Raw genomic sequence first — 23,932 nt, forward strand, 5'->3', positions numbered from 1 at the left:
TTCCTCCTTCACTCCAAAATGACTGCAGGTACACAAAGAAATGTAAGGCCCCACCTCATGTGTTGGGGCGGGCCCCATGGAAATGCCAAAACTCAACAAGCACAAAAATCGATGTTACTTCTCTTCTATACTAATCGTGTTTCTTATCTGTATGAGCTCCTTTTCTTCCATGGACAGTCCCCACCACAGGTACCATGTCCTCAGTCACTGCCTGGCAGCAGAAGTGACAGACATCCAGTAAGAAACACTATAAAAACAGCAGAGGCTATTAACAAAATAACCCATCAAAATAATCATGTCTGAGCAAGCTGGTAGTTCCTTACCATATAAATCCCTACATACAGTGAATATAGCCCTGAAAAACAATCCCTTTTCTTTTTTAAGGTCCCTGCCCTTAACTGAACAATGATGGGGGAGACAAAAGGTTTGTCTGCAATAACCAAGCATGAACCGTCAGTTCTCAGTAAAGTTTATTTCCGCTCCCTGATGTGTTCTGTTTCCTCCCTCTTCCTAGATGTGTCAAATCACAGATTCGTTTATCCCTCAGTCACAGCCAAGAGAATGACTCAGGCGCCACAGAGCCTGTCGATTATTTCAATTTCCTAGGCTAAACTCATCATTGCCCACTTCTTCTCATTTCTTATCCTCTGCTCATTTTCTTGAGACCTGTTACTTTTGAGATGACACAAGGCATGACAGCGATGAGGGTGAAATGACAAGAAATCCAAAACAGATGAAGGGAGCTAAATTCTGATACACTAAAGAGAGATCTAAGAGAACTTTGTTCACTGCCCAGAAGGACGGGCTCATCATTCATCCATCCATCCATTCAGCAAATATTTACTGAGCATGTCCCATGAGTTAGCTTGTCTACCATGCCACTGTTTATACAAGGCTTGCTAACATTAGCTTCTAGAGGGGGGTTCTACAGCCAAAACTTCTGCTTGAATACAGATGTGGGTGTGTACCCATATGTATGTGTAATACTAAGATACTCACTAACCAGAACTGGGCAGCCCCTGAAAGCCTAGAGATAAGATATTCTATAGTCAGAAGGCGCTAGTCTAAAGCCCCATAATAAAGAAACTCCTAGAGGCAGTGTTTATGAAAGACCATAAACTTTCAGCTGCACCCACACAGGAAGACAAAAGTTCTGTGGAAGAACACACGATTCTGGCAACCAACTTCTGCTGTCTGGGGACACAGGTTAATCCATCAGTTTATTAACCTGACATTTCTAAGAACTTTTACATGCACTAACATAAGAAATGTCCCCCAAGTTCTGTAATACAGGTATTGGTATTAATATTCCCATTTTTCAAATTAACAAACTGAGGTTCCATTTAAGAGCAAAGCATGTATTCAAGGGCACTTAGAAAGTAATGGAGCCAGAACTTGAATCTAAGTTTGCAATTCGTGGATTCAAGCATTTTCTAAAAAGTAAAAATAAATTATTATTATAGCTTATACAGTAACACCTAATTTCTTCTTACAATTAGCATATGTTATTTTGAATTTTGTTTTAATTCACATAAGTATAAATTGTCTCAGAGCCTCTAATAATTCTTAATTAGACTCTTCTCTGCTCCTGGTTATTACATGCCACCTATCCCTGTCTTTCTCACGATATCTGCATGAGAGTGAGAATGAACTGTCCTGGTGATAAAAACTAACCTCAAAGGGTCATTTTCTTCATGCCAAGCACTAGGATAAAGTTCTTGACTTGTAGTTTCTCACTGAAACCTTGCAGGAACGCTCTGAGTCAGTGCTAATAGTACCATTACCATCAGCATCCTTGTTTATAAGGAAGGAAAGAAGGCACAGAGAGTTTAAGTAACTTGCCTGAGTTCACACAGATAGGGGGGATTCACACTCGTGATCTCCCATTGCCCCGTCTGTGATCTCCACCTGTGAGAAGTTCTGGCTCTCCTAACACTCTCATCTCCTCTCCTGTCCCAGCTCCCACCGGCCTGTTTCTCAGTGCCAGCGAGAGACTGCCTTTCACATGTGCTGGTTTGGTTTCCTCCATCTTTGATTTCTCCCCGATAAGAGCCCTGGTTCACCTGCTCTTGGCAGCTTCTGCTTCCACCTGGCACTGACCTCCCGGCATACCTAAGGATGTTCCTGCTGGAGAGGAACCCACCTTGGGGTATATAGCAGGGCTTCTCTAGGACCATCTTTTCCATCAGGGTTTGAGCTCATTCTTGCCAAAAGCTCTTAAAGGAACCAAAGCTTTTAAAAATAGCCCTCCACGTTTTTAAAAAATCAATTACTCAACCAAGTTAACAGTGGCTTTCTCTTAAACAGAATATTTGGATTTGCATCACATTATCAGGAGATTTAAATCACATGAATATGTGGGGGTGAAATGCATTAAGGTCAGATTAACCTGAGGAACAAAACTGACTTGCCCTTTTCTTTCTACAAACTACAAATTCTGAACCAACTGTACCTACAGATAACCCACAAAGGGAGCTGTCCTCAGCACAGGCGCTGTAATATGTCCATGATGCTGAGAGGTGTGTGAAGAGGAAATGAACACGTACAAAGCACCTATTATGTACTAGATGTTACGTGTTTTACAGGTATAAATTAAATAATAATTCCACAACAACCCTAGCAAATGGGTCTTCCAAAGCCCATTTTACAGATGGGGAAGCAAGCTCAGAAAAGTCACATCAATCAGCTGAAGATCACAGAGCTGGTAAGTGGCACAGCTGAGATTTGGGTCCTCCATCGGCTTGCCCCCAGGTTCTTGCTGCAGGGACCATTCTCTTCGATACACTGCTTCCCAGAGTGTTCTATCAAAAGCCCTGCAACACAGGGCTTAACTCTTCGACTACAGTACAGAGCTTGATTAAAAGGAAAAAAAAAAAAAAAAACCCAGGAAGAAATGAGATTCTGATATACAGATGCTCCCAAATGGCCCTGGGATCCCAATTGCCAGCTGGGTCAGCAATGACCCAAGGAAAACAGCCTTTCTTTACTTTCCACGGGCTGGCCACGAGCCTGTTTCACTCCCTGTTCTTTCTCTTGTTGCTCCCTGCTGCCCGCACTCCATGTCTTTCCGTGTGTGTGTCTGTGTGTGTGTGTGTGTGTGTGTTTCTGCCTCCGTCTCTCTTTCACACGCGCGCACACACACGCACACTCACTCAGGAATACCTCGATCTAGCAGCCGGAGCAAGCGAAGGTACCAGAGATACCACTGGTCCCAGAAGCGGTCCGTCATCCCACCCTGAAGTCATCCTTCACAGCCAGTCCCTCAGCAGAGCCTCATCCCACCACCACCGAGTCGAGGAGGCCGGAATTCCTTGACGCTGAGCTCTCACGCAGCCTGCTCTGAGCAAATGCCTGCCTGCGAAGACAGCCACCAGTCCTCCCACACAGAGGCTGACTGTGCCTGAGCCGTTTCGCAGCAACAAAGGAACAAGTGCAGAACACCGCCGCCTTGTGCAGACCTAGCCTGCAGGGGCCCAAGGGGAGGTCAGAGATGGCAGGGGGAGGGGAACCAGCAGGGCTCTCACAAAGAGGCGAGGTTGAGAGGTGGACTTGGGAATGAAAATCCACACTCTAGGCCACGTCTTGAATTTCATTCCAGAATCTCCCACCATCCTGGCTTCCCCTGCCTCCCACACCAGAGGCCAGCAGCTCCCCTAATGGGACTGGGGTAGGAAGGCAGGAGCTCAGCCATCTAGGACTCTAAGACCAGCCCAGAAAACCCACAGCCTGACTGCCTCACTCCATAAGGACCACAGACACTCCTGCCCAAGAAAGCAAGGTCCACAGAAAAGGAGCAGAAAAGGGCCACAAACCCTTTCTCCCTATGTCCATTCAGGAATCCTCTGTTACAGTGGAGATAGGACAGGCTCTGTAGTCACCCAGTCATGGGTTCAAATCCTGCTATCACTTAGCTGCTTGGCCTCAACCAAGTTTCTTCAACTCCTTAAGCCCCAGCTACCTCCTTGTAAATCATAGAGAACATTTGCCCCACAAAGGTATTGTGAAGTTCTAGGGAAAGGAAGGAGGCATCATTTCTGGGAGAGTGGTGCTCAAGGGTTTGTCCCCCTTCCGGCCAACCCCTCTCCTTTTCGCCAGCTTCTCAGTTCCCACACATCCATACATTCTGTAGTTTTCCACCTCCGGCCCTTGCTCCTTCTCTTCCGGACAATACCATGGCTTCCTCTGATTTCCCCAATGTCTACTTCAAATGCCACAAATCAGGCTGCCAACCCAGGTCCTCTCCTTTATATTCCATTTCACTTTCTCCTTGTATAAGATTCTGCTCCCATATTCGATCATTAAATCCATGAATACAGGAAGTGCTTTGTAACCACCATTGTATCCCCCAATGTACTTCGTATAGTGCCTTGAACTTTGCAAGTGCTCGAGTATTTACGACCTGAAAGACGAACAGGCAAGTGAGTCTGGGAATGCCACACAATTTCATTCTTTCAGTTTTGTTTTGTTTTTTTTTTTTTATTGAAATTCAATTAGCCAACATACAGTACATCATTAGTTTCAGATTGTAGAGTTCAAGAATTCATCAGTTGCGTATGACATGCAGTGCCCATTCCATCACGTGCCCTCCTTACACACCATTTCATTTTAATGGCAAAGAGCAGAACGCACCATGGCATCCAAGTTCCTGGGCACACCCTAAGGTGTACAGGAAGACGACAGGGCTCTCTGTGCTTGCCCTGCTGGGAGCCCATTTGACGGTGGACTGACTGGTCACCCACAGGGTGAGGCTGTGCCCCTGGTGACCAGGAGGCCTGCTCACAGAAATAAAACCCAAGGGGACTCTAGGTCCAGGACAACTTTGTTCTCTAAGCCCCAAAACTACCCAGCCACAGCTTTTTTCACTCAGCCCATGCCAGCAATGCCTTCTCACTGTCCTAACAGAAATGTTGGCTTTCCTGGCCTCCTGGTCTCTGCTGGGCAGCTGGTGGGAGCAGTCCGCCCTCAGCATTTGCCCTTCCCAAGAGCATAGGCCTCCCAGATAAGACCGGCCGCAGATTAGGGAAAAACTCAGACTGAGGAGGAGGCTGGGGTGGGCCTGGGGGTGGGTTGTGAGCTAGGAGGGAAGGAGAAGAGAAAGCAAGTGTGGCCACAATCTCCCCCCTCCCCTGCCACCCTCTGCATCAGCACCACCACTGCCTCATGGTCCCTTCAGAAAGGGCAGCAGTGGGACCGAGCGGACACACTGCCTAAAAGCCACTTCTCAGAATCTGCTAGTATTATTTTGTTATTACCTTAAATGGACAAGACTCCAGCCTGTAGTTCACACAAGAATGCAAGCTCCTCCTCTCTCCAGACAGAAGTGCACTGACCGCGGAGCCTCCCCCTTCCTTCCCAAGCAACAGAATCCATCATTCAGGTGTAGCCAGTACTCTGTAGCCCACAAAAGACAGTCATATCCATCATTTCCTCTGGGTCTCTGAGCAGCCCTGCAAGGTCTGTAGGATAGGGATCATTTCCCCGAGGCTACAGCAGAGAGAAGTGCCTTCCAAGAGGTTCAACAACTTGCTTACCATAGAGTGCCTAGTAGGTAGCTGCGCTGAGAAAGAGATCCATACCATCTGTGTCCTCCCAAAGAGAGTTTCCGGGGCTCTGGAATGTTCCCCGAGGAACTGTGACACATTTCCCAGAGCAATGGAAGCCCTTCCAGAAGGTCAGGACCTGGGGAACAGGGCTGCTTCCCAACAGGGGGCTCTTCCAGGACACTGTCAGGCCACACCATGGGCAAGCAGGCCTCACTAATGCCGTTTACACATTTCTTTAGCTCCTGGCTATGGCTGCCAAGGGAGAGCATCTCTGCATAAGAATGCTGAAAGAGGGGGCGCCTGGGTGGCCCAGTAGGTTTAAAGCCTCTGCTTTCAGCTCAGGTCATGGTCTCAGGGTCCTGGGATCAAGCCCTGTATTGGGCTCTCTGCTCGGCAGGGATCCTGCTTCCTCCCTCTCTCTCTGCCTGCCTCTCTGCCTCTTGTGATCTCTGTCCGTCAAATAAATAAATAAAATCTTTATTAAAAAAAAAAAAAGAAGAAGAAGAATGCTGAAAGAGGCTTCCTATAACACAACTTGAGAGAAATCTGAAATAGGGGACTGAGGAAGCCACACATGGCTCACCCACCATGCAGGAGACCCAGACAGAGATGGGCTGATAGAAGAAGGTTACGATGACTGTGTGGACACTGTATAGACCAGAGTCCTCTGTTCCATGACCCACTCTTGGCTTAGAGAAAGCAGCTGGCCCTGTTCCCCTCCCTCTGGTAACCAAGGGCAATTCCACACAGCTTTGTTTTCAGAGAGAGAAAGGAAATAAATGTGTTAAAGAACAGTATGGGTGGAAACACTTCCCCCACAAACTATGAACCTAGGAACATAAGCATTACCTATTGGGTCAGGCCCAGGATGAACCCATTCAGCTGGGAATTTTACTAAAACCAGCCCCAATCAATCAAGCTGGGCTCCTTAGAGCTCCCCGGCCCACCAATGCTCATTTTTCCAGCCCCCATGGAGCCTTTTTAAGTCTTAGTGCAAATGCAGCCCCTCTAGTCGTTGAATAAAACAGCGAGTTGCCATTTAGCTGCAGGGCAATTAGAAAGGATGGGGGACTGGCCAGGACATAGCTTTATTAAGTTTTGTTGGCATTATTTTCTCTTAAACAATGCTTTCTCAGTGGCTGCTTCTTTCATCATGGCCAAAGCAAGCATGACCATTCCCATTGGCATGGTCCCTCCAGCCTCCCTAGCTGGCTACAGAGACATACTCTTCAGGGACAAACGGCCTCTCCAGGTCAGCAACAGTATGTCTATTCCAGAGGGCTGATGCTCACTGGTTACTCGATGTCACATCACAGATATGTTGCCTTCTCTTCAGTGTTCCTTCTTCTTAACTTGGCACTGTTCTTTCTCCCTCTCTCCACCCGCCCCAACATGAAAACACTGTGTTCCCGATCAGATAAAGCAAGCACAGTGTATGGAGCAGAAGGCAAACAGCATGGAGGGAGGAGAGAACCAATCGTGTCCCCAATTGTTCCCACTCATCTCCTGGGATGATGACCGCCATTCCCACATCAGCACCGGCCAGCTCCTGAGACACACGGGGCGATGAGACAAGGGAAAACCACAAAGGAGGCAGCGTGGATGGGTACCAGAACAGAGACAATCCGCCAACATGGAGTTCTTCCCCCCGCCCCGCCCCAGGAAGTGAGCTCCATCAGGCTGCCATTTTGCCCTACAAGCTGTGCTTCAGTTGCAACATGAATCAAACACTCCAACAGACACCATCCTCAGCCACCTCCCACACCACTTCTGTCCCGCTGGCGATGAGCACCCTAGTGGTGAAGTGAAGCCTGTGGCAGTACATTCTCTAGGACACCATCCATGGGATGGGAAGGACCCCGACCAAGCTCTCCTAGGAGAGCCTGGTATGCCCAGGTCAAGAGGCTCCTTAGGTCCACACCTGAGGACAGCACCTATGACAAGTATCACTTATCAAATTGAAATTCAAGTCCATCTCTCCCAAGAGGCCTTTCCCAGCTAACCCCTTTCCTTCTCTACCTCAGAGGCTCTCAGAGTTTAATGGGCAGCAGAATCACCTCAGAGGGTTGTTATCCACGCAGAAAACTAGGCCTCAGTCCCAGAGGCCTGCATATTTAACGAGCTCCCCAGACGATTCTGTCTCCAGCTCTCCTCTCTTACATGCAGCCCTGACTTTATTTAACTCTTCTGGTTGAATTCTAGTGTGAACCTAACTCCCCACACACCCCAAGAGTCCAGTAAGGAGGGAGATTCTGGGTCCCCTGGAAGGTAAGGGGAGGTCCCACCTCCCAAGTCCTCCTAGAGGGCCCTAATGGAAGAGCTTAAGAAGCTGTCCGCTGGGAGGGAAAGAAATCAGCCTCATCTCCCCACAGGCTCCAGAAAGCGCTCATTCTGCCCTGGGTCCACTGCACATCTGCACAATAACTTTAAATGTCACCTCAAATATCAGGCCAGGCAGCAGGAGGGAAAGGCAGAAGCTAATTAGCCTGCCTTGCCCTGGCTTTTGTGTCGCTTTCATCCTTGCTCACCTCTAGCCTCCACTGAGATCTTTAACTCTCCCTTGGCCAAGGAGCCCCTGCTCATGAAGCCTGCACACAACCTTTCATCGCACGGGGCACTAAAGCAAACTGTTTAATGGAGGAGATGCAATCCCTCCCTTCCCTCTGTTATGAGTATTTACAGTTCTTCCCTCTACCCCTGCCACTCAATAGAACCCCATGTTGCCCTGAATATCCAACCACAGCACGCCACCCCAAAACTCCCACCCTCTGCCCCAAGAGCCAGACTCATCCTCTCTTTCTCTGCCTCTTCAAAGCTTACGCATCCCAGGTCTGTGGAAAGTATCATGAAAATCTCATCCCCTCTAAGGGTCTCCTGATGAGATCTTTACATTTAGGCCCTTGGGGAGTATTTACATTTTGGCAAAAGATATTGCTTCAAAGCAAGGGGGGAAAAAAGCTCATAAATACAGAGAACATACTGGCGTTTACCAGAGGATGGGGGGAGGGCAAACAGGTGAAAGTGGTTAAAAGGTATAAATTTCCAGTTATAAAATAAATAAGTCAGGGTGTCCAGGTGGCTCAGTCAGTTAAGCATCTGCCTTCAGGTCAGGTCATGATCCCAGGGTCCTGAGATCAAGCCCCACGTTGAGCGCTCTGCTCAGCAGAGAGTCTACTTCTCCCTCTGCCTCTGCCCACCACTAGCTCCTCTGCTTGTGCTTTCTCTATCAAATAAATAAATAAAATCTTTTAAAGAAATAAATAAATAAGTCATGGAGATGTAATGTACAACACAGTGACTATTGTTAATAATACCATACTGCATATTTGGAAGTTGCTAAGAGTGGATCTTAAAAGTTCTTATAACAAAAAAAAATTGTTAACTATATAAGGTGGTGGACATTAACTAGACTTATTGTGGTGTTCATTCTGTAATATATACAAATATCAAATCACTATTTTTAAAATCACAAATCACTACGCTTCAAACTAATTTGTCAATTATACCTCAATAAAAAAAAGGAAATGGAAAAAAAATAATATGGTGTGTTTCTACCATCATCAGAGATGCTAAATTAACATCTTACTCTTTGTTACCAAATTAACATTTAATTTTGAGGATGTTTGTATATGTACATGATCTGGTGTTAAAGAGCTTAATTTGTGCAAATTATGATTTGGAATAACAAATTATGATTTTTGAATAACAATTTATTCAATTGTTAAAAAATTTTTAAAAAGGCAGGGTGCAGAAGTCTGGGCCTTAGATAAGCAGTGTGGTGGCAGGGGATAAAGGTGGCAAGGAGAAGCTCTTCCTTAAGCCTTATGGGCTTTTGCTGTTAAGCCATCCTGATGAAGGCAACTCACAGGAGCTGGTTCCTCCACTATTCTCCACAACTCACTCCCCTGACCTCCTATTTCCTACTCAGAACATCATTAGCTGGTAGGCACCTTCTCGCTCTAAAGCACCAAAATTATAAAGTAGTTCTTCTTGAAGAAGAAGGAAAAAAAAAAAGCCACTATATTGTTGGGAAGAACACCTCAGAACCCGACCCAGGAGACCTAGGTAATCGGCCCAGACAGTTCTTTATTATCTCCTATGTTTCTCTCACAGCCAGTAAGGTGCTGCCACCATCTTACCTCCACTAAGAACAGGGCCTTCACTCGAGGTGATATGACTCAAAAGACCGTGGGGCACTTCAATCTTGGGGTCCGTTCACCCTGGTGAGTTTTCTCTGAACTCTTCCTCTCATCTCTTAATTCCGGCAGTTCACCAACACAGAATCAGGAAAACCTACATCGTCAGTCACCACAGCTGAAATCTTACACCTCCTCACCCAGCCCACAGGAAGTCCTACTGTAGAGAATTGTCTCCCTTCTTCTCTCTTCATCTCATGCCTTCTCATCTCCTTCAAGAGCTTTTCCAAATAGCCCACCTCCCCACATCCCCCACTCCATAAAATCAGGCAACAGACTATAATGACCAGGGTTTAAAATAATGAATATGAAGTTAAACAGGATCAGAGAGAGCCCACGGTCCCATCAGAGGAATACAACATCTTGGTAGGCATAAATCTAGAACTAAACATCTTTTTCAGTACTCTAATTTTTTTTTTCAGGGATAATGTATGATCTGTGAGTGTTCCATAGGGTGACCCACTATCACATCAGAGCATCTGACATACCTGAACGCCCTCACCCCGGCTCCCCACCCCAGGAATGGGTAACCAGAGTAGCTACACACTGACCAAGTTCAATTCTCTCTTTCTTGGCCCTCATGTTCAAAAAGAAAAGAATCCGTTGCCATGATCACTTTACTTTTCAGAAAATGAATTCTGCTTATGGTTCTTAAAAAATAACTAATTCCCATAAATCTACAAATAATCTCTTTCTAATCTGTTTATACTGCTAATCTGAAGTCTTCTCAGTGTTGGGAAAGGGCTTAAGCTTTGAAATCAGACCAAATGGGTTCAAATCCCAAATTTCTTCTTCTAGCTGAGTAAATCGAGACAAATCACTTAACTTCTGTACATTTAACTTTCTCCATCTTTTAGATAAAGATAAGATTGATCTTACAAAATCTGAATGACCTTTAACAAGAAAAAAACAAAATAACATATAGAAAATATGAAGCCCTGTCCCTAATATATACTAGGTGCTTCATGAACTTGGTGCATTCTCTTACGATAGAAAACAAGCTCCTATCAGATTGGAATTCTAAAAGCATATGACCTGAGTAGACAGATAAACTGGAAAAAACAAAAACAAAAAATCCCCAGTGTCAGTTTTGCCACTGAGGACAACTCTAAGCCAGTGGCCCTTCCAAAGCCCTGAGTCAGGGACAAGTCATAACACCAGATGCCTGATCTTCTCTACCCCTGCTTCAGGCAGGGGCACATTTCTGGATCTTACTTGCCCAACTGCCCCAATTCATCTGGCTTCTTCCCTCTGCTGCAAGGTTGGAAAGTTCTAAGAAATATTCAATTATGAAAAATCCTTTGACGATGCCCATAGGAACTGTGTGGATGACCCTCTGCACGGAGGAGGTGGGAAAGTCTCTGGAGTTCCCGCGTGAGTTTCCCTGTCCTCTGATGATATGGCTTCCCTGAAAGCCCACCAGTCTGGCCTCGAAGCAGGTATACAGGAAGGCCTACTTAAGGATAGCATGAAGAACAAACCATCCAACTTCAAGAAGAAAAACTTTTATAGTCTAAGAATAGGAAGTTTCTCCTAAGCATTTAGACACAAAGCTCAATATATTGACTTGTATAAGGATTATTTTTTTAATCTCTCGAAGTATATACCAATCATAAGGAGAATAAGGGCTGGACAACAGCAGTGAAAGGAATTCTTTTCACTGTATATATTTTTTTAACATCTTAATTTTGTTTTTTTTTTCCAGTGTTCCAAGATTCATTGGTTATGCACCACACCCAGATTATGCTGAGTGAAATAAGTCACTGTATATCTTTCTACACCATTTGAATTTTGACCTTTGGACTATATCACCTAACTTTTTAAAAGACCTCTTAAGAGGGAGATGGGGAAATGGTTGAGCCCAGTGATGGGTATTAAGGAGGGCACAGATTGCATGGAGCACTGGGTGTTATATGCAAACAATGAATCACGAAACACTACGTCAAAAACTAATGCTATACTGTATGGTGACTAATATAGCACAATTAAAAAAAAAAAAAGAAGATAGAGTCAAGAATAAATAAAACTGTCCTTGGAGTCTAGCTGCCATGTGGTGAGAAGCTCAAGCCACATGGAAAGGCCCCACAAAGGAGAACCAAAGATCGGGATGAGAACCCCAGCGAGTCCCAGCCCTACCCACATCAACCGGCTGCCATATGAGTGAGACCACTCTGAAGCTCCCAGCCATCCCAGCACCCAGGCAGACACCACATAAAGCAGAACTGTCTGGTCAACGCTCACCATCATGAGAAACCACATACTGTGGTTCTAAGCCACTAAGATTGGGGGTGGCCTGTCACAGTGTAACAACTAAATGAAACATGGAGTCATTGGTGAATGGAGAACAGTTACATCCACAAGACTGGATGAGATCACCGATGAAGCATTGAAGAGGATTGTGCCTTATTTCACCTAGAAGACAAAAGCATGCCTAGTCTCAGGGCTGTATCTTTTTATCTACCTATCTACCTATCTTGCAATTGGAATTCTGAAGACAAGATTGTCGTAGGGGTGTTTAATTAACATGCTTGCTTGCACCTTAAAAAGAAGTCAGATTTTTCTCTGACAGGAAGTAAATATGTGTGATTTGGTTGCTTGCTTTGACAAGAAGCGCTGCCTTTTCCAATCATTAAATTTGCATCTCCAAAAGCTTGAAAAAATATATTTAAGACTATATAAAGTATACAATATGCTAGAAAATATATAATTTGTAACCATTTAAATATGTGGGTAAAAAATGTTTAATGTCATCTTAAATGTGTGTGGGGGGTGGTGTGTAGTTTTCCATCTTCTTTTAGGACAGACACAAGTAAAAAAAATCTGAAAAGCCCACTGAATTATCTGTGGTATACCCTCACAACGGAATATTGTGCAGCCACTAAAAAGAAGAATGATGAGGCTTTCTGTAAATTGATATGAAAAGATCTTCCAGAGATATTTTGGGGTTCAAAATGCAAAGGATAAAACAATATCGTTAGTATTCAGTTGCTCTTGATAAGAAAGGCATAAAATAAGTACGGATTCCAATTTGCTTGTATTTGCAAAAAGAAACACTGGAAGGCTTAGCAAGAAATTAAGGCTGACAGTTGCCCATAGTGGGAAGAGATTGGGTAGACAAATATAACAGTCATATAAAGACCTTTACACATTGTATTGATTTTTGAATAGTGTGAACTGTAGGATTTTTTTCAAGCCTTCACAGGAAAAAATAAGAATAGATAAAATTGCAAAAATAAGAATAATGCTAACAGATAATCTAGGAGACAAATATTCGCTACATTGCAACAATACATCATACAAAGGATTTAGTAGCTCCGACGTACAAAGAGCTCCTGAAAAACATTAAGAAAAAGTCAAAACAACTCAGTACAAAAATGGGTCAAGAACATAAATGGGCAATTCACAAAGAAGAAAAAACAGCTGATGATAAAAAGTAAAAAGATGTGGCGCCTGGGTGGCTCAGTGGGTTAAGCCTCTGCCTTAGGCTCAGGTCATGATCTCAGGGTCCTGGGATCAAGCCCCGCATTGGGCTCTCTGCTCAGTGGGGAGCCTGCTTCCCCCTCTCTCTGGCTGCCTCTCTGCCTACTTGTGATCTCTGTCAAATAAATAAAATATTTTAAATAAAATTTTTAAAAAGAGCAAAAAGGTGCTAACCTTTACTAATGATTGGGGAAACACAAAACAGCAAGCCACATTTGATCTATCCCACTGGACCTATATATATATCAAACCTATATATATATCAAACAAACTGACACAGTGTTTCAGAACTCAGTTTGACAGTACCTATCAACATTTCTAAAGTGTATAGCCTTCAGCCCAGCAATCCTATTTGTAAGACTTTCAACTCCTGCACTTACACAATGCACTATGCCCTATAATAGCCAAAAAGGGGAGGTAGGGTTCCTGGATGGCTCAGTCAGTTAAGCATCTGACTTCGACCTAGGTCATGATCTTGGAGTCTTGAGATCAAGCCCATTGTCAGGCTCTCCGCTCGTCCCTCCCCCTGTTTGCTCTCTCTCCCTCTCTCTTCTCCTTCTCTCTCAAATAAATAAATAAAAATCTTTTTTAAAAAACTAACAAAGGTAACCTAAATGTCCAACAATAGGAACTAGTAAGATAAATTATAATACCGTTACAATACAACCTAGGTTATACTTAAACTTTAAAAAGGACAAGCAGTGGGCGCCTGGGTGGCTCAGTGGGTTAAGCCGCTGCCTTCGGCTCAGGTCATGATCTCAGGGTCCTGGGATCGAGTCCCGCATTGGGCTCTCTGCTCAGCAGGGAGCCTGCTTCCCCCTCTCTCTCTGCCTGCCTCTCCATCTACTTGTGATTTCTCTCTGTCAAATAAATAAATAAAATCTTTAAAAAAAATAAAATTAAATTAAAAAATTTAAAAAAAAAAGGACAAGCAGTTTTATTTGTAGTGACATGAAAGAATGTCTGTAATATATCATTGGGTAGGATAATACAATTTATAAAACAATTTGAAATAATTCATATTATCCAATTCTTGTGTGAGCATAAACTATGGGTACATACAGACACACTATGAGTATGTATTTCAACATGCATAGGAGTTCTGATAGGATATAACCAAACTGTTAACAGTGGAGGGGGAGAAGGTGGTTAGAAAATTATAATTTTATAAAAAAATTTTTTAAGATTTTTTATTTATTTATTTGACAGAGAGAAATCACAAGTAGGCAGAGAGGCAGGCAGAGAGAGAGAGAGGCAGAAGCAGGCTCCCTGCCGAGCAGAGAGCCCGATGCGGGACTCGATCCGAGGACCCCGAGATCATGACCTAAGCCGAGGGCAGCGGCCTAACCACTGAGCCACCCAGGCGCCCCTAATTTTATAAAATTTTATGTTGCTCTCATTTTTCACTTTAAGCTTTTCTACTTGTGGTAACTTTCAAGGCATTTAATTAATCAGGTTGACTGAAGTAGCAGCTCAGGCCTTTTCTGAAAAATGAGTGCCTCAAGGCCGGGCTAGCAAGCTCCTTCTTCAGTTCCCACTCACAGGATCTGGAACATGATAGTCTCCAGAGAAGCCACAGGTCATAATAACCAGCTCCCCGGACTCCTATACCTGTCCACTGGCTAGCAGACACAGTCTGTCCCCCACTTCACTCCACACCCTGGCTCACCCCCAGAGTCTGGATGGCCGCTCTATGACCTTACCCAGCATTCAGTACAACCCCAACTCTCCTCAGCCTAGTCCCTTAGTGGCCACTCAGACACCTTTGGGACTTTGGTCAGAGACAGCAACTGTTTCGTGCCAAGTTCCCATTCACCAAGGGCAGTGATTGTCCAGAACTTCATGGAAAGTAAAGCTACCCTTTTCCTCTTTGTATTAATAAATATCTTTGAGACAAAAAAGAAAAATTCTGGGCCCACACACAGGATGGATTGGAAATAGCAGAGCTGTCAATTAGTGGCATCTGCCAGGACAAGGCAGGAAGAGTGGTGAGCACATGAGCTCTCCTGCCTGCCATCCCTGCCCTTGTGAGCAGGGCTGTGACTCGCTAACTCGGACACCTGCAGAACTGCCGCCTCTACACAGTGTTAGACTTGGGTTGTGGTGAGCTGATGGTAGTGGGAGGTGGCTGGGGGCGAAGGAGGATGACAGCAGAGCGTGACTGTGTCCTTAAATGCCATGTCTATCAGGAGACCAGGTGAGGGCGTGGTGAGTCTGAGGAGGTAGAAGGAGCCTCCAACAATAGGTAGACATGAGGTCCCAAACAGCTGCAGACAGAAGCCTCTGAACGTCTAGGCACAGTGCAGGCCAGTAGCAAGCCCAGAAGTGGGTTCCATCTGTCCGGGCTTACGGAGTTCCTTATCCCGAGGACTCAGCAACTGTGACCACATAAGAACTGGCCTTGCACAATTTTGTAATGTCCAAGTGCCCTATTAATTAGGAATTCACTCATCTTTCCTATCCCTGCAAACAAAAACGGGGAAGGGAGGCGGGGGAAACCTCAAATCAAAAAAATCTCAGAACTTCACGTGTTGTAACTAAAAACACTCAATAAACAAAGCCAGTCCTTGGGCTCCCTTAGGGAGTAATTGTCTAAGAATGCTCCTTTTCTTTCAGCTGGTGAGAGAGAGAGAGAGAGGGAGAGAAAGGGAGACAGACATTTGTGGAGTTCATCTTGAAAGCATTAATTTTTCCAAACACCAATGTGCGGTTCGTGCGTTTTTCCTGCACAAGTGGCAGCAGGCAGTGAGGAGGGGGCTGAAGATACCCTCCGTGCAGGGTCTGCCTGTGGGGTTTCAGAGGAAGTGGTCATGGTGATGCCCCAGGGGAAGGATAGGACTTCAAGAAGCAGGGGCCCAGGCACCATGACCGGCCCCAAGAAGGGGTTGCACAAGGCCTGTGGTGCTGACGACTTGGGGTAGATTACTCTAATCCTAAGGGAAGAGAAGAAGCAGAGCCAATATCTCCACCCCCTTTCAGGACCATTCTCTAGGGGCTGAACTGGCAATTAACCAAAATGGCCTTCTTCCTCACCCATCCCTCACAACCTACAACCCTGCCAATCACATGCTGGCCTAGCCTTAGGACAGGCTGTCCACTTTTCAGGTAGAGGTCTTTAAACCACATCCCCTTCTTCTCCACCTCATTTATGGATGAAAGCGGAGAATGCAGTTTGCTCATCCATACGTAAACTATTCTTTGTTGTCCTGAGTCCATCCTCTTGAGGAAGTTGAGAGTTGAGGGCATTCTCCTCTGCAGTCTGTGCACAGAGGACAAGACACAACAAAACTGTCCACTGAGGCACAGGAAAGTCTCATTACCTTCTGAGGAGAGCAGATTCAACAATTAGGGTACACCAGAAGCCTGCTCAGTCTTAACCAGACATCCTCCAAGCAGATTACTACCACCAGGACATAGCCACATGCAACCACGTGCCAGGAGTCCCACTGGAAATCAATGCCCACCCCCAGACTTAAATGCCTTCTTACCACCAAGATGTCATATACCAATTCTAGTGCTTACTAGCTGTATAAAACTGATCAAGATACTTCATCTAAATGAGGATGAAAATAAACATTTTTAGGGGCACCTGGATGGCTCAGTCAGTTAAGCATCCAACTCTTAATTTGGGCTCAGGTCATGATGTCAGGATTGTGAGAATGAGCCCCGCATTGGGTTCTGCACTAAGTGTGGAGTCTGCTTAGATTCTCTCTCCTCCTCTCCCTCTGCCCCTCTTCCCCTACTCTGAAAAGAAAAAAAAGAAGAAAAATGGTTTTAAGTAAGTTGAGAAATTGAAAGGGCTGAGAAGAGTACTTGACACACAAGAAGTACTATATATGCATTACGATTATGATCCTTCACTCTCTACGTTAAGCTATCTCTTCCCTTTGGGCCATTGCATATGTTCTTTCCATGCTCTGGAACACTATTTCCCACCCTATCTTCATGGGACTCTCTGTGTTAATTCTCCAGGTCTCTAGGAAGGCTTCCTTTATATGGGCTGGGTGTCCCTGCACATACACCATCACACCCTGTACATCCCTGGTATCATATTCTGTCCCAATTGTCTACATGTCTATCTCCTCAACCAGGTCCTTCATCCATAGTGCCTGGCACAGAGAAGACACTCGATAAACTATATGTTCAGTGAAAGGAAAAACGAATGAAGCATAGGTGAAGAGTACTTTTCATGCATTCAAGTATTTGTCACATCCCAACTCTGTGTCATATCCTGGATTACACTTGCAAATACACAAAGGCCAGAACACCCACCCAGGCTGCTCTCCAGAAACTCATGGCCAGAGGTGCAGTTTTTGCCTTTTACCGGTAACTCGAGAAAAAAGATGAGGTGAGTGTAGCCCAGCCCAAGAAGGAAAGTGTTGGAGGGGAACACAGGTAGAGTTCCCTAGAGTAGGGTGTGCTTAACTTGAATGAAACAACAAAAGTCCTGAACCTAAGATTCTGTTTGTCATCCCTACAGATGAAGAATAAATGTAGGGGCACCTGGATGACTCAGTGGGTTAAAGCCTCTGCCGTCAGCTCCAGTCATGATCCCAGGGTTCTGGGATCGAGCCCCACATTGGGCTCTCTGCTCAGCAGGGAGCCCACTTCCTCCTCTCTCTGTCTGCTTACTTCTCTGTGATCTCTGTTTGTCAAATAAATAAATAAAATCTTAAAAAAAAAAAGAAGAAATGTAGCTTCGCTAAGAAAAACAAAAGAATAATAATAAATAATTGTAGCTTCACTAAGAAAAACAAAAGGTGGACCCTTCTTTATAAGGATGGTTTATTTATCCAAGTATCAATCTGCCTCTTTCGAGAAACACTGCTCAGTCACTATATCCATGCTGTCTGCAGAATATCATTACTAGACTGTAAACTCCTGCAAACAGAGATTGTAGTTTATTTTATCATAGTATATTTTTATATCCCATCCCACTCCTGTCTGCCCTGAGCACCAAGCACCTAGCATGCTGTCTTGCCCAGGGTAAAGGAACATTGCAGGATACAAGAGGAACTAGTCACTCATTTGGTATCATTTCTACCATTCTGCATTTCTCAGCATGTTGTTTTAGAGGTTTGGTTTTATTTTGTTTATCAACTTAAGGGAAAAGAAAAAAAGAAACGTCAGGAGTTAAAGGAGTATCTGTTGTTCCTTCTGCTTTTCTCTAGTGAAGCAGAATGGGCACCACCACAACCCCACCCACTTAAATAAAGCCTGCTCAGGGATGCTGGAGATCTACTTGGCTATGACTTTGTCAGAAGTCTTTGATAGCTCAAGCTCACTAAAGGGAAAAAAGGAAACAGAATTTCTACTTATAGTAAGAAAAAGCCAAAGCAACTTTTCCCTTTGAGATTACATCATAGATACCTGAGGTTATGTTTTCCATTCTACTTGACCTAAAAGTGAGGCAACATAAGATCTTTCCATCAGTGAGAAGTCCAAGGCTTCCTACCTCCAGAAGGACACTGGGGCTCCCAAACCCGAGCCCCGGGAGCAGGGGACTCCAGAGCTCTGCCACCCACTGCCGCTGTGGCAGTGTGACTGCACACCTCTTTGGGATGATTTCTGGAGACCCATGCTACTACCTCTGTCCTCCATGCTCCATGCCAGGACTCTGGTCCCACCATCGCTACCATTTTGAGGGCTATCTGTGGCATGTCATATCATGAATTTCAAAGCCAGATGAAAGTGACCTGGAAACTGTCTGCCCCATCATTTCCATCCTTCTTATGGATAATGCAGAGAAAGCTGGTAAGGCCTGAGGCACAGAGAATGTCCTTTTACCATGAGTACCAGAGAGAGAAAACATGCACGGTTGACTTTGTGTCGATCAATGGACATACACGTTCACACTGGCCTGCGGGTGCACCCATGCGAATACACCTCCATATATATTGTCAGGGAGACAAATTAGTCTGAATAACATTGGTAATGCCACCCTAGGCCCCAAGCTTGTCACTAAGGCAGCTGTGTCTCTGCCATCAGATACAATCTCCCTAGGAGACCAACTGGTTTGGAAACATAGAGGTAAAAAGGACAATTTGGAGACAGAAAGCTTATTTTTTCCTGATATCTCTGAGACTGAATGCACCCATACATGGAGATACAAAAAACCACTGCTCTTTAAAGTGTCACTGAGACCTAGTCTAAATGACACTGGCCTTGGAGCAATGTGTGCCATCCTCTCCTTCCTCCATGACAAGCCCATAAGAATGAATGGTCAGAAGAATGTTACAGAGTGTGTGTCTGGATATCTGCTAAAGCTTTGACAAATGTCCCCCACGATATTCTTACAGATAAGACAGTGAAAAATGACCAGGATTAGCATCTCGTTGTGGGGATTGCTACAAATGCACTACAAGGCCCAAAGAGTGTTTATTAGAATACAGTGAGTTTTAGGCAGGATGCTAGTCTCTGGTCATGGCCACAAAGCTCTTCCTTTGACTGCTGTATTTAACTTTTTTAAAATAATTATTTCCCAAGATGACAAGACAAAAGATATGCTTATATTATGGGCAGATGATACAAAACTGGTATGGCAGGTTTGATACTATAATAGATGACCAAAATCACTATGTAAATTTATTTCAGCAGATTTGAATACTAGGTCAATATTAACAAAGCCAAATTTTATGTCTGAGAACAACATTTTCATATAGAAATGTATATATCCCTCACCTAGTAACACCAGTCCTTTGTATCTATCCTAGAGAAACACGTTTATGTGAGTGCTTGTTCATGAAGCTCACTGCTGCATTGTTTATAATGTTAAGAAATATACATAAAAGTAAAAAACAGAAACAAAAAAGAATTGTTAAGTCAATTATGGAATATCCACAGTGAGAGGCAGAAGATGAGTGAGGCAGAAGATGTTCAAGACATGCCAATGCAAGAAGAAAAAGTTGCAGAATGATAAAAGAATGATATGCTAACCCCAGTCATATGCACATACAGAAATTTGCAAATTTACATATATTTGCATATGCAAATACACAGAAAGTTCTGCAAGTGTCCCTAAAAACTTCTATCAGGATCTACTTCTAGGGAGAAACTAAGTTGTTGTGAAATCAAAAAGGGTACCTGCAACATCAGAAATTCAGAATGTATTGCATTAAACTGTGTAATTTAGCTTTCTTTTTAAAGTAAAGTCTTACTTGTATCTTTAAAAAAAAAACAAGTTCAAAAATATGAGGAAAGGCACAAATTCTTGGGCTTTCTATTACAACCTAAAAGAGGTCAGCACTGTGGAAAGATTGCAGAAAGCTAATCCACACCACACAGAGTGCATTCAAAGTTTGGTGTGCAGACAGCCTGCGAGGACCAGGGATCACTAAGCTGGTCATGTCTGCAGCACTGGGTTGGATCCAATACTGACAGCACAATTAGGCAGAGACACTGGCAAAGTCAAATGCAACCAGAGGAAAGAAATGCAGGATCTAAAAAAACATGGCTTAAGAGTAATAATTGAAGAAACCATGACGGTTTAACCTCAAGACAAGAATATGGGGAGATAGATAGGTTCCTTCAAATATGAGGAGGGTTATTAAGCAGATGATGCAATAAACACTTATTTGGGTATTTTCCAGGGGTAACTACTAGGAATGATAAATACAAGTGATTCTTCCTATTAAAAATAAATTTAAAAAAGAAACATTCTAACTAATAAGAATGAATGACAACAGAAGAGTCTGTCAGGCATGATCATGAGCTCCCTGTCACTGGAAGGATTCAAGTAAGAGAGTCTACAGAAAAAGATATCGGATTACATTAGAAGCAAAACTGTGTAAACTTTAAGATCTCTAACAACCTCAATATTCTATGATTCCATATTTTGGCTGCAGAATCAATTTTCAATCAATAATGTACCCCATCAACTCTAAATCCCACAGGTGGTGTACTCTGCCACCAGGTGGCAGTAAATGCCTTGGACTCTCAGTCCTACACAGTAGATGTGGTGAAAAAATATTTGCAGTTTGCCAGTATTTTTTAAATTAAAAAATAATAATAATAAAAGAACAGATGCGAGCATTCAGCCTGTAAGTAGCCCCTCGCAAAGTAACAAGTATAATTCATAATTTTTCTGATAATTCCATCACAATGATTCTTAAGCACTTGGTTTCCTCTTAGGCACTTCTTTTGTACAGGGTCTACAAAGAGACCCTTATCTTCCGTGGCCTCCTCTCTCTGGTGTCAAGTTTCCTGACTTGCACACAGTTCCAGATCCCTGTGTCTCCTCTTAATGCAAAAATTCCCTCTGCTTCCTCCACAGCTGCAGACCATATCTGCTACTACAGTCTTTCTTCCCGACCTAGGAGAAGGACCAACAGGAGAATCAGGGAAACACCCCAGCCATTTCCTGCTCCTAGCTTTTCTGCCCCTGTATCCACACAGCTGAAGCCACAAAACAAGCAAGCAACAAACAAAAACAGAGCAGGCGGAGTAGCTGAGTCTCCACCCTGACAGCATGAAAGTATATGATTATCTTTTCCCAATTAGAAGAGAACAATCCCCCACCCAGCTCTTAAAGAAAAGAGAAGTAGCACAGCTGGAGACTTGGGGTGTGGCTTAAAATTTGAATACAATCAACAACCCTTGTCCTAGGCCCTAGCAACTCAAAATTCTGTTAACATTGCCTTGGTTACAGATCACTTCAGAAACCCTGGTTTTCAGAGAGTATTTTGGTAAGAGCTTGTGACTGAATGCAAATAACACAAAATTTTTTTAAACTTAGATTTAAAGTAGGTTCATCACAATAAACCATATTCTTGAGTCAAGGTCCTACTCTTTTAGCTAGTCTCGGGTAAAACACCTCTTTTTTCCAGAAAGCCTGCAGAAGCCTAAGATTATGTTGTTGCTCCTAATATATGCCCCTAATAGCATGCTGCACCTGCCCGTCACAGCCCCGTACCTGCCCCCATCATAGCCCTCCCTGCTCCTGCCCCATCATAGCCCAGCACCTGCCCTACCATAGCCCTGAACCTGTCCCATCACAGCCCTCTACCTGCCCCATCATAACTTTGCACCTGCCCTACCATAGCCCTGAACCTGCCCCATCACAGCCCTCCAACTGCCCTACGATAGCCCTGAACCTGCCTCATCACAACCCTGTACCTGTCCTACCCTGTTTGTGCTCATCACAGCCCTGCACCTGCCCTATCACAACCTTACCACATGTACTTAAGTGGCCTCTGTGCCAGCCGATTTCCCCATTACACTGAGGATCCATGAAGACCTAGACTGTATCTGCTTCTTTCACAACTGAATCCCCTAAACACAGTAGGACTCAATAAATATTCATGAGACTATTATAAACATACACATTATCAATTAACTAATTAATGTGAAGCCCAAGTCCAGGCAGCTGTTCCACTGAGGATAATATTCATCCATTCTACACGCATTTCCTGAGTGCCCCTTGTGCTGGTATGGGACAGGATGAGTCAAACCCAGGCCCAGCCCTTTGAGAACATGCCGTGGAGAAAGGAAGCCAAGACAAATACATAAATACCTACTGTGCAAAGCAGGCACAGGATATTAGGGAATGGGGAAACAGTGGCCAAGGCACGGGGATCACCAAAAAGTTCAAAGTAGCTGGAACTAAGGCAAAGGGAGAGGTAATACTGGAACCAGAGCCTGAAGGTTCTTCAATAACACCTTTAATTAAATAGCATGTGCCAGGCTAAGTGCTTTAGATTCATGACTTCATTTATTTCTTTTCTTTAAAATATTTTATTTATTTATTTGACAGAGATCACAAGTAGGCACAGAAGCAGGCAGAGAGAGAGAGGTGGAAGCAGGCTCCCTGCTGAGCAGAGAGCCCAATGCAGGGCTCGATCCCAGGACCCTGGGATCATGACCTGATGAAGGCAGAGGCTTTAACCAAGAGGCTTTAACCCACTGAGCCACCCAGGCGCCCTGATTTCATTTATTTCTTGAAATGATGCTATGTAAGGCACTATTACAGAGAAGGAAATAAGCTCAGAGAAGTCAATAAAATTGCCCAAGGTGGAACAGCCGGCAAGCAGCCAAGCTGGAACCCACATCTAAGCCAACCTGATGACTATGGCAGCAACGCCATGGTGCTTTGGAACCTGAGACACCAAGTTAAAGAGTTGTTACTTGACCCCATGGACAACAGGGAGCCACTCTGAGCAGGTACATGCTAAGGTCAAAGCATTTGCGTGGGAAGCTTAATCAGAAAAAAATGGAGGGAGTGGACTGGACAGTTAGGACTGAAGTCTGCCGCAATGGGCCAATGTTGTATTGTGAAATTCCTGACCTGGGAGAAAGAAGCAAGACTGGAAAGTTGATTCAGAGCTGAGGAATTCCAGAGGAAGAGCAGACACAGTGAGGGTGATCCCAAGGTGCACACCTGAGTCACCAAGAGGACAGGGATCCAGAAGTGTCTTGTGCATGCTGCTCCAGAGCCTCTGCATTGTGCAGGTGTGTGCACGTGTATGCAGGGTCTGCGGAAGGGCTACAGCCCTATGGGTGGGGATAAGGCAGCTTTAAGTCCTCAGAACTCCAGAGCAGGAAGTGGTCTAAAACCTCCCCACTCCTCACCTTCTCCCCAGGCATTGCTGCTAATTGCAAAAACTCCTGGAATTCCCTTAGCCACTCGACCTCCCTCTCCCACCCCTGGGGCATCTGAGCCCCCAGCAGCTTACAAAAAGCACAGGAGTAGTAAGAGTGCATGAAGCCTCACATAGT

General features: G+C 44.5%; 1 protein-coding gene across 23 annotated transcripts in view; it reads right to left on the minus strand.

Annotated features, from left to right (window-relative positions):
* Positions 1 to 23,932, minus strand: part of KALRN (kalirin RhoGEF kinase) — a 659,936-nt gene that overhangs the window by 590,800 nt on the left and 45,204 nt on the right. For 3 of the 23 annotated variants that reach the window (XM_013052661.2, XM_045088805.1, XM_004745420.3), the window contains exon 1: positions 3,163 to 4,481. The exons of 18 other annotated variants lie outside the window; for them this stretch is intronic. In XM_013052661.2, coding sequence (XP_012908115.1) covers positions 3,163 to 3,229 — 67 coding nt within the window. In that variant the 5' untranslated portion in view covers positions 3,230 to 4,481. Of the gene's footprint in view, positions 1 to 3,162; positions 4,482 to 23,932 lie in introns of those variants that run through there. 2 more of the 23 variants (XM_004745414.3, XM_004745413.3) reach the window with 1 other exon arrangement.

The sequence above is a fragment of the Mustela putorius genome, unplaced genomic scaffold, assembly GCF_011764305.1.
Source record: "Mustela putorius furo isolate JIRA1106 unplaced genomic scaffold, ASM1176430v1.1 tig00003834_pilon_pilon_pilon, whole genome shotgun sequence".
Taxonomy (NCBI): Eukaryota; Metazoa; Chordata; class Mammalia; order Carnivora; family Mustelidae; genus Mustela; species Mustela putorius.